Consider the following 18,909-nt stretch of genomic DNA (forward strand, 5'->3'; position numbering starts at 1 on the left):
ATCACAGAGCTGCGGGGCGGAGCCACCCCTGAAACAGCCGATCACCGAGCCCACTGTCCGCATCCAGCCAATCAGACCACGGCGTGTGACACCAATGCAACAGCCATCACCCAATCCGAGCAATTCCATTCCCAGGAGGCGGGCGCTGTAGCGCCACCCGTGGCCCTGCTAGCGAATCAGCAATCAGATCAAAGCTGTGGGCAGTGAGGCGCGGCCGCGCGGCATGCTGGGTTCGGTCCAGGCCGGGGAGGGGAGCGGCTCTTTACTCCCAGGCAGAGCTGGCCAGAGCCCACTTCCCGGGGGTGGGCAGCGAGGAGAGGTGGCGGGAGTAGCTCCTTAGCGCCGCCCTCCTCGTGACCCCTGGCTGCTGCCCACAGTCGTGATTGGCTGCTGCGACCAAGAGGTGGGGCAGTGAGGAAAGGCAACAGAGGCGGATCCCAGCTACGAAAAACGTGGTCGCGGGAGGGGGCGGGACTCTCACTGAGCTCGCGGGCTTATTACCTGCGAGTGCGCCTGGACCGACGAGACGGGGGAGGAGCCGCACTGTGACCCCGGGCGGGAGGAGCTGGGGGGGCGGGATTCGCGCCGCACTGTGATCCCGGGCGGAAGGAGCTGGGGGGGGGATTCGCGCCGCACTGTGACCCCGGGCGGGAGGAGCTGGGGGGGCGGGATTCGCGCCGCACTGTGACCCCGGGCGGAAGGAGCTGGGGGGGGGATTCGCGCCGCACTGTGATCCCGGGCGGGAGGAGCTGGGGGGGGGGGACACGCGCCGCACTGTGACCCCGGGGGGGAGGAGCTGGGGGGGGGACACGCGCCGCACTGTGACCCCGGGGGGGAGGAGCTGGGGGGACGGGACACGCGCCGCACTGTGACCCCGGGCGGGAGGAGCTGGGGGGGGACACGCGCCGCACTGTGATCCCGGGCGGGAGGAGCTGGGGGGGGGACACGCGCCGCACTGTGACCGCAGGCAGGAGGAGCTTGGGTGGGGGGAGAACGGGACACGCGCCGCACTGTGACCCCGGTGGGGAGGAGCTGGGGGGGGACACGCGCCGCACTGTGACCCCGGGCGGAAGGAGCTGGGGGGGGGATTCGCGCCGCACTGTGACCCCGGGCGGGAGGAGCTGGGGGGGGACACGCGCCGCACTGTGACCGCAGGCAGGAGGAGCTTGGGGGGGGAGAACGGGACACGCGCCGCACTGTGACCCCGGTGGGGAGGAGCTGGGGGGGGACACGCGCCGCACTGTGACCCCGGGCGGAAGGAGCTGGGGGGGGGGGATTCGCGCCGCACTGTGACCCCGGGCGGGAGGAGCTGGGGGGGGACACGCGCCGCACTGTGACCCCAGGCAGGAGGAGCTTGGGGGGGGAGAACGGGACACGCGCCGCACTGTGACCCCGGTGGGGAGGAGCTGGGGGGGGACACGCGCCGTACTGTGACCCCGGGCGGAAGGAGCTGGGGGGGGACACGCGCCGCACTGTGACCCCGGGGGGGAAGGAGCTGGGGGGGGGAAACGGGACACGCGCCGCACTGTGACCCCGGGCGGGGGGAAACGGGACACGCGCCGCACTGTGACCCCGGGTGGGAGGAGCTGGGGGGGAGACGGACACGCGCCGCACTGTGACCTTGGGCCTGGGGGGGGGGACACGCGCCGCACTGTGACCCCGGGCGGGAGAAGCGGGGGGGGGGACGGACACGCGCCACACTGTGACCCGGGGGGCTGTGCGGTGTCTGGGGCAGGAGTAGGTGGGTGGGGAAGATGGGGGGGGGCTGGCCACGGGTACAATGGTTCCTAATCTGCATTATACTGTTCAGCCATCAGGTGGCGCTGCATGTAAATACCCTACTTAAGCTCCCCCCAGCTGTCCTTGGCAAAGCTTTAGGGAGGAACACATCTGGGGTGTGAGGGAGCGCTGTAGCAACATCTAAACACCACATTCCCTCCTCTCTTAAGAAACTCTCCCAATTATAATAAACGTTGTTCTAACCCTAGGAACAAATAGGAAACAAAACACTAGACTGTAGACAGAATTATTACACTAAAAACACTATAGATACTACATAACATAGTCTCTAGTCCAGACAGGTGGTCGTCTGGGTCTGACAGGCCATCTCTCAAGCCCCGGTTCCAGGGCACTGTCTTGTGTTGATACTACGGTGAAGTCATCCAATGCAGACTGGGTTTGTATGATCTCCTCTTGATGCATAGACAGGTGCAAGACTTTCATACTCTCCTGTCAGAAAGTCGATACAGAAGAAGGGACCTTACACCTATGATTTTAAGAGGAGCTGTGAATTTATGGTCCCCTTTGCGTAAAGTTCCAGGTTTTCGTATTCTAGCAAAGGAACAACACTGAAACTTTGGTTCCTTAGCACCGCACCGCTTGTCTATGAAAGCCTTATACTTTGCTTGGTTCTGTTCAACTGTTTTTCTCACATCATCCTCGGTTGGGGCCTCAGGTCATGCCTTTAACAATCCAGCAATGTTCAGTTTCGTATTCATCTGTTTCCCGTGTAGTAACTCTGCGGGTGATCTTTGCGTTATGGCATGTCGTGTATGCCCAGTATGCTTGCAAGAAATCAGTAGTGAAGGTTATCCACAATTAGCCGTTTGCAAACTCTCTTTCAAACTTCTGTTAAACCATTCAGTTTCCCCATAGGCTTGAGGGTAGTATAGGGATGACCTTCTGTGTAAAATGTTCCTCTCTACTAGAAAAGTTTCAAACTCCAGGGAAGTAAATTGACTACCATTATCTGGAACCAGTTCTTTGGGGTTACCTTCCCTGCTAAAAACTGAAGAGAGGAACTTAATTACTGTAGCAGAAGAAAAGGAGGACTTGTGGCACCTTAGAGACTAACCAATTTATTTGAGCATAAGCTTTCGTGAGCTACAGCTCACTTCATCGGATGCATACTGTGGAAAGTACAGAAGATCTTTTTATACACACAAACCATGAAAAAATGGGTGTTTACCACTACAAAAAGGTTTTCTCTCCCCCCACCCCACTCTCCTGCTGGTAATAGCTTATCTAAAGTGATCACTTTTCTTACAATGTGTATGATAATCAAGTAGCAGAAGAGATTTGCAATGTAAACGCTACCTCAGGCCATTTACTGAAATAGTCTATTAAGGTGATGGCATAACGACAGTCAATTGGAGCAGTATCAAAGGGTCCTATAATGTCAATCGCCACTTTTTCCCATGCAGATTCAGGAAGAGGAACAGGGCTGTAATGGAGGGGTACATGTCACTGCTGTCTTATCATGCATTTGGTAAGTGACGCAGGATTTTATGAGTGCTTCAGTTTGAGAGTCCATCCCTGGCCACCAATATAGATCCTGTGGTCGTTGTTTGGTTCTGACAATTCCTTGATGAGTATCGTGTGCCAGGTGTATGAATTTTGACTGTAATTCTTCTGGCACAAGTAGCCGGTGTGTACCTCGTAGCACACAGCCATCGAGCTAAGAAAGTTCATCCTGAACTCTAAAATAAGGCCGCAAAACTGGGTCAAGGTTTTTGGGGATAGTGGGCCATCTCTTTGTCAGAAATTCCTGTAGTTTTTGTTGAATTGGACACACTGAACAAGCAGCTTGAAATTGTTCTCTTGTAACTGCAGTAAGAGTGCTTGTAATAAGCGCAACCACTACATCCTCATCCTCTGGTGGATAATCTGGTGAAGGCAAAGGCAGGCGAGAAAGGCAATCAGCTACCACATTTTGGTTTCCAGACATATTCCAGTTCATAATTGAAAGAGAGTGGTCTTGCAGACCACCTAGCAATACGATATCCTGCTCTTCCCAGTCCTTTCGTGGCGAGCAACGTCATCAAAGGGCTGTGGTCTGTGCGCAACTTGAACGTGCAGCCCCACAGGTAAGTTCTCCATTTTTCAGTAACCCAGACACAAGCAAGTGCTTCGTTTTTGACTGTAGAATATTTTCTCTCAGGATTACTTAGTGTCCTTGAAGCAAATGCAACAGTGCTCTCTTTGTTGTCCTCGTGAAGTTGTATGACGACAGCCCCAAGTCCATAATCAGAAGCATCAGTAGTTACAATTGTGGGCAATGCAGGACTGAATAGTGCAAGTACTGGACTATGTACAATCAAGTCTTTCACCATTTCAAAACTAGCTTGTGCATCTGTTGTCCACACTAAGGTTAAACTTCCCCATAGTAATTCTCGTAATGGTTCAATGACAGAAGCTTAATTGGGAATGAATTTTGCATATCAGGAGGTAAGACCCAAGAAGGAACATAAGGTTTGCAAATCTGTTGGAGGAGGAGCATTTGAAATTGCCAGGATATGAGCCGGATCAGGTTTTAGGCCAGCCTGTGAAGTTGTATGCCCCAGAAAGGAGAGTTCAGTTTGTCTAAATTTGCATTTGGACCTATTGAGCTTGAGGCCTGCTGTGCTGATACAGTTTAGTACAGATTGCAGATTACACAGGCACAGAGCCTGGAGTACTCCTGCAGCTGGTTGGTTGGCCATAAGGATTCCTTTCCTTCCACCCCTAGGTAGAGGCAGAAGCTCTTTCCTTACCCTCCCTATATCACAAAGGGGGGAATGCACTTAGCTGTCATCATTGAAAAGGGCCTCCTTTGGCAAAGGCACTTGATGATGGGCCTGCCAAAGTCAGGACTGAACCAAGGACCTTCAGGTAGTCAGTGCTATGTTTGTCTGAGGGCACTAAAGTGCTTAACTGTAGCTTTTTCTCTTGGAGGGGGAAGGGCCTTGGTAATGAGCCATGAAGCTTTAGTGCAAAACTTGCTTGAGACTTCAACTGTCACAACTGCTGTGCAGGTTCTTCTAGCAGCTCTCATGCCCAGAGTCAGAGCCTTGGATCAACAACCCCTCTGCTTCCCAGAGCGCTGAGAGGAATGAGTGACCTATGCACCACAGGTATTTCAGAGTTGGGCTGACACACTCACCAGGAATTGACCCCTCCTCTCCTACCACAGTCCGGCAGGTATCCCTAGACCAACACAGCCTGTGGTGTGTGCTGAGTGTCTGGATTTCTGAACGCTGTTTGAAATCACACACTGGAAACACCTTTATTTTCACAAGCTTTTTTCAGGGCTAGGCCCCACAGCCTGTTTCTTGCAGAAAGGAATTGGTTATCTAACACTCAGCCTGCCTGGATGCAGGCAGTAGATTCTGCCAGGATCTTTCTGGGGCCGTGGCTCTTTGCCTCTCACGCAGACCTTGACCTTATTCAGCCCAAAAATCCCATAGTGTAATCTGACCTTGGCCCCCCATAGCCAGGACGTTCAGTGATGTATACTGACCTGTATGCCAGGGGGAGGGGGTGGTCCGTTAACGAGTGACAGCAATAAGAGCAGTGTGGTAGCACATGGGTGAGGGGTCATGTACCCCTCTGGAGGCCCATGTGCATTGGATGAATTTGTGGCTGCAGAAAGGTCCCCAGGATGCTTTGGTTGGGGGGGCCCCAGTGTTGGTCACCTGTAGGTCCAGTGGCTACTGGTAACCTCGGCAGTCTACACAGGCCAAGAGTCAAACAGGGTGGGGCAGGGGGGTGCTGCCAGCTAACACCCAAAACCTTTCAATCACCAGCATATTCCAGCCCAGCATGATCCCTGTCCCTGCATCTCACAAGCCCTTCAGCATACCTGGCCATGTCTGTACCAGTGCTGCAGAGCATAAGGTGGATTCCCATCCCATGAGCTCCCCTCACATCCTGGACAGCCAACAACATCTAGTCACAACTTCCCTGGGCTAGGTCAGAACTGGCGACCTGGCAATGGGTCCCTAGCCCAGGCCCCCTTCCTGCCTCCCTCTCCCGAGCCCTTGCTGGCTGTTGGTGGCTCCCAGAGTCCAGCTCTGGTGGCCAAAGCTCAACATCTGGCCTCCCCTTTGAGGCCTTGGGGTAGGGAGAGAGGGGAATATTGAGGTTGAAGTGACTAGGACTAGAGTCCAGGGGAGAGTGAATGTGTCGGACATTGGGACCAGCCCCAGGAGATGCTCCAATAAGTTTGGGTCAAATGAAAGCTGTTCAGGCAGAGTCCTGCTGCCAGGCAGAGGTACACTCCTGTCTAGCCCTACTCTGCCCCAGGGCCAAGGCTCACCAGGGAGTGGGTGCAAATAGGAGACTCCAAACACAGTGTGACTTGTGGGGAACCAGCAGTGCGTGTATGCTCGTGCATTGAGGTCCCTGCCAGTGCCTCTTGAGGCAGTTTGATTTCTTTCCTTCCAAGAGACCCTCTCTGCCCTTCCCTGCTCCCCCGCTCTCTGGCCTCTGACTAGCTAGGGCCGGGGCTGTTTAGTTTATCAGACTGATGAGGGGAAGTGCTGAAGCAGGGGCTAAGGTGTCCAAACTTTGCAGCCCCGAAGACCATGCTGGGACCTGTAGCATCCAAGAACTGGACCATGTGCTCTGATAGGGAGGGAAATGCTGTAGCTGGTGTTTAAAATGGGCTAAGAAAAGTCTGGGGTCTGTCATTGTTCATGGAAGGTTAGAGCAGGGGACTGGGAGCCAGGACTCCTGGGTTCCATTCCAGCTCTGTCCTGAACTTGCTGTGTGATCTTGGGCAAGTAACTTTCCCTCTGAGGCTATGCCTCAGTTTCCCTATCTATGGGGTGTAGATAATTCCCCCCTTTCGAAGCATGGGCTTTGTCTGTGGATGGAACATGGTGAAGGTGCCACATTTAAATACAGTCACACTGTCCTTTGCCAGCGGCCAGCTCACCTTTTGATGCAACACATTTGGGACAGGATATACACCCTCTGTCATCCCCCATGCTTGGAGCTGTGCCTGTGGTCTCCATGGCCCCTGCTCTGGCCAGTATGGGATGCTGCATGCTGGGATTTGCAGGCTCTGTGAGCTGCAATATGCATTGCAGCTGGCATTGCTCTATAGACCTTTCTGGGTCTCCTCTGAAGGGCTGATTTTCAGAGGTCCTGAGGCTTTGGAAGCTGCAGGTGGTTGAACGTCTCTTATCCCCCAGCTCTCACACTACTTCTTCGCCCTCCCACACAAGCTGGACTCATCCTTGCCACTGGCCAAGGACCTATGTGGAAGACGCTTTCCCCTCTTCCTTAGTTTCACAGGCAGCCAGCTCTGGAGATTTCAGCATGGGCCTCCCAACAATTGGTGTTTTTCTTAAAGTCTGGGTTCCTGGAGTTATGCAAGCTGAGTCTCACATCATCACCTTTTAAAATCCATTCCTAGCCCTGGTGGTTGCGGAGAAAAGCTGGAAAACGTGACCCCCCAAAGGCTCAGAGACCAGGAGACCAACGGGGAGAAGCCAGATTTAGGATTTCTGAAAATCTCCTGAGGTTTAAGCCAATCTCATGGTCTGGAGGCCCACCTTGTGCTCTTGCTCCTGGCCCCTCAACTCAAGGCACTTTTCTTTGTCCAGAATGAGAATTTATAGAGGCTCCCTAACTGCTGAGCGGGCTGGGAGCCTCCCTCCGGGCCTCATTGGCCAGAAGGCACAAGGGACTCCACACGCCATCAGCCAATGAGACACCCAGGATCGGTTTAAAGCCCCCCCTCACCCCCCGCGCCCTACAAAAGGCGATACGGGCGCCCCCAGCATCTCCCTGCCAGGCCAGCCGGGCGGGTGGGGCGGTAGCAGGAGGCGCGGAGTGTCTCTCTACCGGTCCAGACAGGTGCCCCCTGGGGCCGCCGCCCCCAGCCCGCACCTCTCTGCAAAGGTAAGAGCTCCGCTCTCCCTGGCAAGCGCCCGGCTCTGGCTTCACACCCGCCCGCCCCGTTCCAGGCTTAGCCCCGCAGCTCGACACGAGGTTTGGCAAGTTTGAGGAAGAGACGTCTCCTTTGATACCCCCGCCCCGCTCGGGCGCTGCTCCAAGAGGCTGCTGTTCCCAGCACCCGGGCTGCGAGGCACGCAACGAGCGCATCCGCTGGGTCCGGGCGGACGTGCGGGCGTCGGGTTTGGATCTGGATCTCGTCTGAACGTGGCTCCTTTCCTGATCTGCCCCCAAAGGAAAAGCGGGGTGGGGAGAGCAGGTCCCGGACGGGGTTGGCCTCGCAAAGCTGGCTCTGTCTGGAGGCCGCTGGAGCTGTGGGTCCGATCGGATCCGCACGCACCCGCGCCTCTAGCCTGGTTGCATAACCAGCGTGGTGTTCATTTTGTGGGTGGGGGCAGAGGGGGGCCTCTCAGACCTTAGGGCCTGTGTCGGCCTTCATCCCCTGCCGGGGGATGGAACGGGAAGATTGCCTTCGGCAGAGGGTCTGGGGCTTGGCCGGGATCTCCTGTGTTCCAGTCCCAGCTCTGCCTGGCCTGGAGACACTAGCTCCGTGCCTCGGTTTCCCTGTCTGTAACAGGCTAAGCTTGACGTTGCCCTGCCTCCCAGGTGGCAGTAACCGGCCTCTCAGGAAGCCTGCTGTGGGTCCAGCTGTGTCTGGCATAGAGTAGAACACCCCTCTTGTAGATGCCCCAGGTTGGCCCTGCCTGGCTGCCATGAGGTTTACTCAGGAGCCACTGAGTGAGAGGGGACTTTCTGAGCTGCCCCATCCTGCTGCTGCTCGGGCCCTCCTGGCAGCTAGCGATGGGTCTGGCTCTCCAGGCTCTCTGCCACGCATGTGGCTGCTGGTCCATTCTCAAGCTGCTAGCGCCTGGGGCCACCCCGAGCCGCCCTCCCCGGTGGCATTGTGTTCCCTGTCGGCTATGCAGCGCCCCCGGTCTGTCGGCGCACGACCTTAATGAGCGTCATCGTGAGCCCTTCGGTGGCAGCACCTGGCCACCTGCGGTAACAGGAGAACTCCTCCCTGGAGGCCGCCTCAGCACTTTTGTTTTCCACACTGCACGTCCCAGGTGAGCAGGGCAGAGCCAGGTGCCAGTGTAACTCATCTCGTCGCAGGTGGCAACTGCTCGGCCTTTGTCTCCCTGCCGGCTGCACAGCTCCATCCCTCGCCTGGGGAGCAGGGGATTCAAAGCCTGGGCACTACCCTCACTCCGTGCAAAAGGGGACTGTACATTTGAGGGTGCATTTTCCAAGGGTCAGAACCAGCTGATTCTTTGCCCTTCTCCTTGGCGCTCCCTGAGCAGGTCCCTGTGCTGCCTCAGTTTCCTGTGTGTAAATGCAGATGGTAACACAGGGTTGGAAGGTGCTTTGAGGTCCCTGCTGGAAGGTGTCAAAGATATGCCTGTTCTATTATGCTGGAGCCTCCTCCAGCAAGGTCTGACTGAGGTCTTCCTGGAGACCTAATAATGAGCTGGGGGTGGGGGGTTCAGGGCCAGACTGTATTTACATGAACACAGCCACTCTTCTAGGTGCGAGCAGACAGAGCTATGTTGCCCAAGTTATCAGTTCTGGCTGGCACTGGAGTACAAATCACTTTAATGCTGAATACAGGGCTCATGAAATGTTATCCTTTATTGTACCAGTGAAGGGCACCAGGACTGTGCATAGCCTGGCCTGATTGAGGTGGGGCTCACCCTCAACTGAACTGAACTCGCTAAGCAGGGGGTTTGGATGCCCTCTGCCAGCAGAGGTGGGGAGGATTTTGTGCCTGTAGGTGTTGACTCTGCCTAAGGGTTACAGGCAACATCTGACCTGCCCCACTCCACTGTTTAAACACAGAACTGATCAGCTCTAGCTGTTCACTTAAAATGAAAGATTCCCAGTGGAGCTTGAATTTCCTGCTAATCAGGTCTTAGTGTTGACCGGGTGGTTTCTGCAGAAGAGACTGTCCAGCCTGCAGCAGTGAGGTTCCCTACCTGAGAGCTGAAATCACTGAGTACCAGGGGAGAGGCCAGGGGCAGCAGATGAATACAACAGCAGGGAAGTTTCTTTCTGTGAACGCTGGGTCTCTGCTGACCAAGGACAGCAGCTGTGAGTGGGGTGTGGTGGAGGGGTGGTGTGTTACAGGGGCATTTGTTGGTTGGACTTGCACACCGCCAGTTGAGAAGCGGAGGCCAAGGGGACTGCCTGTACTCCGGGGCGGGAGTTTTGCTCATGGGCAGACATGTTCGAATCACGGTTGTGGTGGTTTCCCCTTTGACTACATTTTCTCCACTACGCACAGACTCTACTTGCGAGTGGGGTGCTGTTGCCTCTTAGAGGCACCAGGGGAGGGGAGTGTTTAGTTTTCCCTGATTACTGGGTGGGGGCTTGAGCCAGTTCTGTGTTGCATTGTTAAGAGGGACCCCTGGATGTTGAAAACCTGGTCCTGGTTGCTGCCAACTCCCTGGGAGTGTAGCCCTTCTGCCAGGTGGAAAGATCCACATCCTCAGGGCTGTGCTGGCCCCAGCAGCTCCTTCAAACCCCAGCCCTAGCTGTCCACTCCCTGCAGCCTGGGTCTCTCCTCCCTCCACCCACAGATGTCCTCCCCGGCGGTGTGTCTCACAAGGAGCTGTGCAGGGCATGGGAGAGGGCTGGCCTATGGCTGACGTGCCTCTGTTCTGCCCCGCAGTGAGAGTGGAGGGAGCCTATCCGCGGAGGATGCCCATCCTTGCCTCACCTGACATCGCTGCCCGGTTCAAGGAGAAGTGGCTGCTGCTGCACCCTGAGGACCGGGACAATGTGGGTGGGGCTGTGACCTTGGACGACAGCCTCACCAGCCTGCAGTGGCTCCAAGACTTTTCCATTGTCACTGCTGATCCGGAGAGACCACCTGTCCCCAGCCACCCTCTCCACCAGCCTCCCCAGCAGCTCTTCCAAGGGTCTGAGGCCCCGGCCAGCCCACCAGCAGGAGACACTGCGGCCAAGGGGATGCCCCCGCGCCTCGGCAAGCCCACCTCCACTGCCACCTCCCCTAGCACCAGCTACCTTCCCGGCCTCGGCGCGGCAGTGACTGATTACAAGAGCAACCCTGGGGTGAAGCCCCCTTACTCCTACGCCACCCTCATCTGCATGGCTCTGCGGGCCAGCAAGCAGGCCAAGGTCACCTTGTCAGCCATCTACAGCTGGATCACGGAGAACTTCTGCTACTACCGGCATGCTGAGCCCAGCTGGCAGGTGAGTCGGTGGCTTGAATAATTAACAGCCCTGTTGAGGCAATGGACAATGGAGGCCTCCGTCTGTCACCAGGAGGACCGGGGCTCCACAGGTGGATAAATGAGCTGCGGCATTTGATTCCTTCTGCCTCGGTCACCCCCCATTGAGGCTGCATGTGCCGAGAGGTGGGGGTGGGGAGCGCAGGGCACTGTTTCTCTTTCTCTGTTGCTTCTTGGAAGACCCCAGCAAACGCTGTGTTTAGCTGTGTGGCTGCTCCTTCACCAGGTGTCTTCTGGAGTGGGGAATACTGGAAAGGTGGCTTATCCACCCTTATTTCCATGTGGCCTTTCACTCTACAGGTGGTAGAGAGAGTGTCTGCTTGGGACTGAAATGCAGCCACCTCTGGGGCGGGTCACGGCTGTGGGAGAGCTCCCAGCAAACCTACCGAGCGGTCTCCTCTCTCAGTGGGTCAGCTCTGCCCACTCGTCATGGTGGCCATGCAAATCGCTTCCCCACCTCCGCTGTGCGGAGAGGAGCTTGCTGGGATTTCAGAGGGATAAGTGACAGGACTCGGGGGGGGGGGGGAGGTGGGCCTCCAAGAGCCAATGTCTCTGGGTTCATCAAAAGCCCCTCTCTATAAAGAGCGGAGGATGAACACACCGGGCTTGTTTGTCTAGACCCAGGGCTGCTAATGGGGCCACCTGAGCTCTGGCAGGGAGGGCTCTGGGCCAGGGGGGTCCCAGGAGGCATCGGCAGGTCTCTGACCATGCTGACAAGTGAGCAAGAGGCAGATTTGACCCCAGGCATGTTGTTCCTGCTCCTGGGAGCTGGACATGGACAGCGTAATGCTTCCGGGCAGCCCTGCACCCATGCTCACCATGCTACCCGCCCCAAGTGTTTTGACACCATCGCTCCGGTCCCAAAGACTCGTGAGACTGGCTGAAAAAGCCTGTGATTCTAACACAGGAAACAGTGGGTGTCTTTTCTCGTCGGGGTGTGGAAGCTGCTGGGGGGGGCGGGGAGAAGCTGGAAAACATGGTCCCAACACGCATTCTTCTTAGACCAAACTGAGGTCCCCATTAGCAACACACCAAGGCCGTGTGCACCTGCTGGGCAGCGTCAGGGCAGGCTGAACTAAGCAGGGCTAATCCGCGGGGCTGCTGCCAGACCCCCTGGTGGCTGCAGCTTAATTCCAGCCCAGCCATCCCCAGCTCCAAGGGGGAGCCCAGCCCATGCAGCCACACTGCCTTCCCTGAACAGTCCTGGCTCCACGTGGCCCCTTCCTCGGGCCTTCCTGCTGTGGGCAGCGGGTGCTGCTCTGCCCAGCCGGCTCTCTGGGGGCAGGGCAAAGACCCTCCGAAAGACACAGGACTAGTCCATGGTGTCTAAGCCCACACGGGCTCTTTGCTGGTCCCTGCCTTGCTGGGATGCCTGGGAGTGTCTCAGGAGAGGAGCTGGGTGGGGTGAGTGTATGGGGGGGTGTGACACCTGCCCAGCATGTCCAAAAGAGCCCTTGCTGCCCAGATGGCACGTTCAGCCCAGCACTGCCCCCACAGGCTGCACCTTACCTTGCTCGTGGTCTTCTTATAAGCCTCAGGCTCAGAAAGGTGCCAGGAGCAGCTCTGGGGAGGAGCATCTCCCTGGCCGCAGCCCATACACCCTTTGCTCCTGAGCCCAGCTGCAGGGGAGAGGGGTCCAGCGTCTGTGGCCCATTCAGCTGGACAGGGCTGTGTGTGACGTGAGCAGTTGGTTTCGGACCTGCCTGTGCTTTTTATAACGGTTGCTGCATAGCCCTGGGGGTTGGGGGTGGTTTGCTGCATCGGGAGCAAGGGCAGCCTCAAGTGGACAGGCTCTTCTCTGCACTTGGTCCAGAGCTGCTTGTCGGGGGGCAGGGAAGGGCCCTGGATCTGTATCTGGAGGCTGAGGGACGGCCCTGACTCGTGGAGGATGCTTGAGCTCCAGCACAGCCTCTGCAGGGCTGCCCCCAGAGCAGAGGGGCTTGGTGTTAAGGACCCATTGAGATGCATGGGGCATTTTCCTGTCTCTGAGAGCACCGGCGTCAGGCTCTCAGCAGACTCAGGCAGGTGCCCCGCGTTGGTCGCCCTCCGGTCACGTTTCTTCTCAGCCAGGAGGGCCAGAAAGGGATATTGTTAAGACTGAAAGTGGAGATTCTGCTCCGCACGTGACTGAGGCCTTCTCTTGGCCTGTAGTGCCTGAATTTCCTGGCCCCCAACCCCAAACGCTCACATGGTGAGTCACACATGGGGCCTGCAGAGGAACATACATCTGTACCATGGAGCCTGGATATTGGCAATGGGCAAAGCTGGCAATCCTGCAGGGCTATGGGGCCACCCCACGCACATTAGTGGAACATGGAGAGGTGAACAGACTGGCTAGATTGGGTAAAAGGTGCGAATGGTTGGGACTGGGAGTCAGGAGGCCTGGTTCTGATCCAGTTTCCTTCCCAGGTAAGTCACTTAGGCCCAGATCCTCAAAGATCTTTAGGTGCCGAACTCCATGGTCCTTAAAGCCCACTGCCTCGGTTTCCCCAGCTGTCCAATGGGGCGAGTGCTATGCACTCTCTAGGTGCTGGGAGGACTCAGCACGTCCAGGTACTGCTGGCCCTGCTTTGCCACCGTGTCCTTCATGGGCCTGTTCCTCCTTCTCTTGGCTGCAGAACTCCATCCGGCACAACCTGTCCTTGAACAAATGCTTCCGGAAGGTGCCGCGGCAGAAGGACGAGCCAGGCAAGGGGGGCTTCTGGGAGATCGACCCGCAGTATGCCGATATGTTCGTCAACGGTGTGTTCAAGCGGAGACGGCCCCTGGCCGCGCCCTACAGCCCGCCACAGCAGCACCCCACCGTGCCCGTCCCAGAGGCTGGGTGCAGCCTCTTGTCCCCCATGCCCCACCTGGGGGACAGGCAGCCAGGGCACACCCCTCACCAGGCTGCCCACGGCCCTCTGCACCAGCATGGCCAATGCTGCCCCCTGCTGGATGCCCCCAGCCCCCTGCCGAAGCGCGCCTGCCTGGCAGCCAGAACTGCCTCGTCCCCTCTGCTGCCCTCTAGTGGCGGAGACGCAGAGGCCCTGCGGGGAGATTTCGACTGGGCCGATGCCTTTGACGACGTCTTCCAGGGAAATGGCAGCAATTTTGAGGACCTGGATATTAACGCAGCGCTCAGCTCGCTGGCTACAGAGGTGGACCTTGCCATGCAAGGCAGCTACATACCCCCTGCTGGCAAGTGGGGCGCTCTGGCTACCAATCACCCGAGCCCAGGGGCTTCCCACGGGGAGGATTTCACCCCCTTTGCCGACGCCCCCCAGCACCCCTGGGAGGAGGCGAGGGGGGAGGCACTCGGCAACCCCTGGGGCTTTGAGCAGGGTTTCAACTTCTGTGACAGCTTCCTCAGCGAGACGCAGCCCTGGGACAAAGTCGATGCCTTCATGTGATCCCCCTCTCTCTTCTGGGACAGGGCCCCAGGAGCCCGTGGGCTGCAGCGCCCAGCCCCCCAGCTGATCGCTCTTCTCTGACTGCCCCTCACTCAGCTGAGCTGGATCCAGGCCCTGGCAGGTTGCTGAGGTGCAACCATTCCCCTGCGGGGAGCGCTGGGCCCCTGCCTGTCTCCTACCCCCTGGCGTGAAGGCAGGTCAAGCCCATAGAGCACTTGGGAGAGCAGGAGGGACAAGGCCCTGTCTCTCTGCTGTCCCCAAATGCCAGCACCTGTGGCTTCCTGAGCCCTCATGCAGGGGTTGCATGGGGACTCGTCCCCCCACTCCCACCCCAGCAAACTGTAGTGCCCCAGAGCGGCGACTTGGCCGTGCAGTGACCGTTACAGGGCAAGCTGGATCCTGGCCCTAAGCCACAGGAGGCTCTGTGCCCCATTGTGGCCCCCAGGTTGCAGGGGGGGCCAAGGCGGCAGCAGCTGTGGGGCAGGACCACAGGGGAGGCGCCTGAGGAAGTTGTAGGGGAAGGGAAGGGGTGGGCAGGAGGCTCGCAGGGAACTGCCATGAATGGCGTCGTGCCCAAAAACACACCAGGATGGCCCAGGACAGGAGGGAAGAGCTAGCACCAGAGTTGTGTAGCCTGCCCCAGGAACACTGCTGTGGGTGACCCACTTCTTGGGCTGGGAGGGGCCTCTGCTGGGATCGCCCTAGCCTGGGAGGGAGGAGGGAGCAGCTGTGCCATGGCGTGAGTCCCACTGCCAGGACTTGGGTATTTGGCAAGTGGCCTGGAGACCCAGCCGCTCCTCCTGCTGGGAGCTGCTGATGTCCAGCCAGGGATGGGGGTGAGCTGGCAGTGAAATTCCCTCCTGCAGTCGCCCGTTGCAGTAGCTGAGCCTTGAGCTGCAGGTCTACCAGGCAAACCAAAGGAGCCTCCCCTGGCTGCATGGCTCCAAGCCAGTGCTGGCCACTTTCCACCCCTGAGGGAAGCACCTGGCTCTGCAGCAGGGCCCTAGCCAGCTTCACCGCTCCTAGGCCTCATCTGGGTTGGCGGTTAGGCATGGTAGCCTCCCCTCCCCCTCAGGGTGAAGATGGCAGAGGTCACCCTGCCTCAGGAGTGGGCAGTGCTACCCTTTGGAGCAGGGAGCCAGCGAGAGGCAGAGGCAAATGGGCCAGCTGGGTCCTGTTCCCGCCTCTGACATTATCCTGCACTGTGAGCTTGGGTAAGCGCAGCTTGGTGCCTCAGTTTCCCCACCTGTGAAATGAGGAAAATGATGAGCCGGGGGTTGAGCAATGAGCACCCCCCAGCACGCTGGAAAGTTTATGCCTGTAGCTCCAGCCCCGCAGTCCTATACAAGGAGCTGCATATTAACTTCTGAAGAGCCGCACATGGCTCTGGAGCCATAGGTTGGCCACCCCTGGGTTAACCGACCCTAACCTTTAGCCCCCAACCCCGTGGGCCAGTCAGCCAGAGCAGCCCCAGCCGCAGAGGGCCCAGCCCCTCTCCCCTTTATTGGTTAACCGTTTAAATGACCTAATTGTAATAGTTTAAATGGTTAACTTTTAAAATGGATATTTACATCCCTAATTAAGAGGGAACAGAGGCAGGGTGTGAGAGTGAGAAAGTGTGTGTGTGTGGCTGTGAGTCCCCTACAGCCATTCAACGGGCAGCCCAGCTTTGCCAGGCCAGGCCGCAGGCGTTCTTGGAGATTTCACAGAAAACAAAGCACAAAATCTCAATGGATCTATGGACGCTTCTCAAACCGTGCCCGTCGGAGCCGTGCCCGGGCACCCAGATGGCAAAGGAGCCGGGCTGAAGCACATCCTTGTAGCCTTTGGCCTGAAATCCCTGGGCTTGCGATGGCCCTGCAACCTGGCTGAATTTGTAAACACGCCCATGCACATTCATGCGTGTCAGGAGAGTCCGGGCTGAACGTTTCCCACTTCCACCCACATCCTCCCATCCCCCGCCCTGCCTGGGCCGTGGACACGCAGCGTCATGCAAACGCTCCATGCGTGTCGCTACGGTCACAGTGACGACTCACCCTACACCAGCGCTCAGTGCACCTGTGCCGAAGCGGCATTGACCGGGCAGCCCCTGTTCCCTGGATGACGCGCTGCTGACAATGGGTTCTTTCCCTGCCGGCGTCTGAGCGTGCAGCGAACGAGCCTGCCGACCTGGCACGACGCTGAGGCTCCTGGGAGAAGCCACATGCTGAAGACTCTGTCTTGTGCAGCTTTTTGTGTTTAATTCCCTTGGGTTTTTGTTTGTTGTTTTTATTGTAAAAGACAAAAAGAATAAAAATGGACCCCTCCTACAGCATAGCGTTCAGTTCCAGCGTTCACGGCCCATTGCATGGGCTGGGATCGTGCCCAGCTGCCCCCCAGCACACAGTGGCACGGCTCCTAATGCCAGGCTGAGAACACACCAGCCCATCGGTGTGCCAGGCAGTTCTCACCCCTGACGGAGGGGCGGGGCGGGTGGCAGGGCAGCCGAGGTGAGCGAGCCCCGTGTGGCGAGCAGGGCTGACGCCAGCTGGGCCAGCTCATATGGGCATTGCTGCATCCAGGGGTGCAAACCTCCAGCGCAGGGTTCCCTGGTCCAGATGTGAACGCACCAGGGGCCTCTGTGTCCCAAGGCTGCCAGGCCTCACCCTGCTTGAACCATCTGGGCAGCAATCTGGTGCTCAGCACCTCCAGCCAGGTGGAGTCCAGCCCCTCTGCCCCTCCCACCTCATGGAGAGCTTCAGGTCATTCCCCCTTCACTGCTCCCCAGCCCCCCCCCCCCCACCAGCCAGAGCCCTGGCACCGGCTCACCTTGCCCAAGGCAGGCTTCGCCAGGTGGCTGCTGACCCCCATGATCCTCCACTCCCACCCTATTCTGTGTGCTGAGCACTGGGCTGGACCCTTTAAGCGGAGCTGAACGGCTGCCTCCCACGCAGTGGCATGGAAAGGCAGGGGCCTCCTTGGGGTCTGGCCCTTTTATCCATCTCAGCTCACCCCGCAGGCTGAGGGACACCACGCAGAGAGACTGCCCCTAGGCTGCGGGAGATGGCGCCATTGCTCTGGGTGTCACACTGAAATTTGGCTGGGGCTGTCCTCTGCCCAGCGGGCACTGCCCTTGGAGCTGCAGTCGCACCCGTGCCCGCTGCGCGCTCTGCCAGTCTCCCCCAGCCTGGCAGCAATGCCATGGGAATCAGGACAGAGGCAAAACCCCATTTTGTCCCCACCCCTCCCCACGCCCTATGGTACTGTTCAGCCTAACCAGTTTAGCCAACAGCTCACTGACCCCACAAACCAAAGCCAAAGCGCCTTGCAGCCCAGGCCCCTTGATCCCGCATAGCCCCAGGGGGCACGGCCTTTTGAAGCCGGGAGCTGTAAATTGACGCAGGAGGATGAATGGCATGAGCTGGAACTGGCTCCGAGTCCCTCCCAGGGCAGCTAGCGGGATCCCCAAGCAGTGGGGCTGGCTCAGCTGGCTGGAGCTAGGACCAATGGCTGCCTCTCACCAGTGGGCAGCACTGCCCCAAATCCCCCTCACTGCTCTCCCCCCCCATCCCTGGGGCTGGTCAGCAAATACTCAGCACAATGTGAAGTGGGCTGAGCCCGGAGGCTCAGCACTTGGGCTGGCTGCCGTGGGGGGTCCGCAGAGCCAGGCTAGGAACAGAGACTGAGGCTTGGGGGGGCGGGCGCTGGCTGGGTTCAGGTTGCTGGGAATGCTGAGCTTGCTTCGCAAGACCTATGGCCTGGGCCAGTGAGCCTCAAGTGGCTCTTTAATGTGCCTCCCGCTGCCCTATGCAGCCCACGTGTGATTTCATTGTTAACTGATCAGAGTTATTAACCAATCAGGAGGCTTTTACTGTGTAATTAACCAATTGCAGTTGATAAAATAATAAAGCTTGTCAGTGATTTTGCTGTGAGAATAATAGCGAGAGACCCACACAGATATATGTAGAGAACCTCAGTATTTCCCCTGCCATGCTGTTTAAATAGGATTTGCGCTCCGGTGCCAGAAACAATGAATGCACACGACCGCAGCTCTTTGGGGAATGGTGAGCGCTAATTTGTCTCCTGAACCACTGAGGTTTAGCACACTGGCCTAGGCTATTTGCATTGCCCGCTCGAACCACTGTCCCCTCTCCGGCTGCGGGCTGGCTTAGGCAGGTGCCCCGTGCTGTCACATTTTGGGCAGTACCATGGGTGATATTTTAGGTAAATCATTTAATGAGCTGATTGGCATATTTGAAATGAACGGACACATACCCATATCTGCTGCTGCAGTTGGTGAGGGCGTGGGTGACCGCCCTGGTGGACACGGCCCTCTGAGTTCCTGCAGGGCATCGGGGCAAGCTACCCTGTCCCCGTCCTGCCAGCCTGGCACAGCCTGATCTGGGAATTCTGGGGGCAGTGGGAGTCTGAGGGGTCACTGAGGAATTGGGGTTTAGGGTGACTGCCCCACATCATACTCTGACCCCTGGCCCATTCTCCCCTCTTTGCTTCTGCCTCTTCTCTGGCAACAACTGTGCCCGCGGCCTGTGGGGGGTGGGGGGGAA

General features: G+C 57.9%; 1 protein-coding gene across 3 annotated transcripts; it reads left to right on the top strand.

The window, feature by feature from the left end:
* Positions 1-7,402: 7,402 nt before the first annotated feature.
* On the top strand, positions 7,403-18,243 carry LOC140918409 (forkhead box protein J1-B). 3 transcript variants are annotated; one of them, XM_073362741.2, is made up of 3 exons: positions 7,403-8,789; positions 10,391-10,935; positions 13,592-18,243. In XM_073362741.2, the coding sequence occupies exons 2-3, from the start codon at positions 10,420-10,422 to the stop codon at positions 14,363-14,365; spliced, it is 1,290 nt and encodes a 429-aa protein (XP_073218842.1). In that variant the 5' UTR covers positions 7,403-8,789; positions 10,391-10,419; the 3' UTR covers positions 14,366-18,243. The 3 variants fall into 3 exon arrangements, with proteins under 3 accessions (XP_073218842.1, XP_073218841.1, XP_073218840.1); XM_073362740.2 differs by having other exon boundaries at positions 7,403-7,668; XM_073362739.2 differs by lacking the exon at positions 7,403-8,789 and having other exon boundaries at positions 10,342-10,935.
* Positions 18,244-18,909: the final 666 nt, after the last annotated feature.

This window comes from Lepidochelys kempii, chromosome 10, assembly GCF_965140285.1.
Source record: "Lepidochelys kempii isolate rLepKem1 chromosome 10, rLepKem1.hap1, whole genome shotgun sequence".
NCBI classification, from domain to species: Eukaryota; Metazoa; Chordata; order Testudines; family Cheloniidae; genus Lepidochelys; species Lepidochelys kempii.

Coding starts and splice junctions, on each gene's coding strand:
- LOC140918409 (XM_073362739.2), top strand. CDS start 10,342: ATGGGAGAGGGCTGGCCTATGGCTGACGTGCCTCTGTTCTGCCCCGCA. Junction 10,936..13,591: donor ATGCTGAGCCCAGCTGGCAG/GTGAGTCGGTGG, acceptor TCTTGGCTGCAG/AACTCCATCCGGCACAACCT.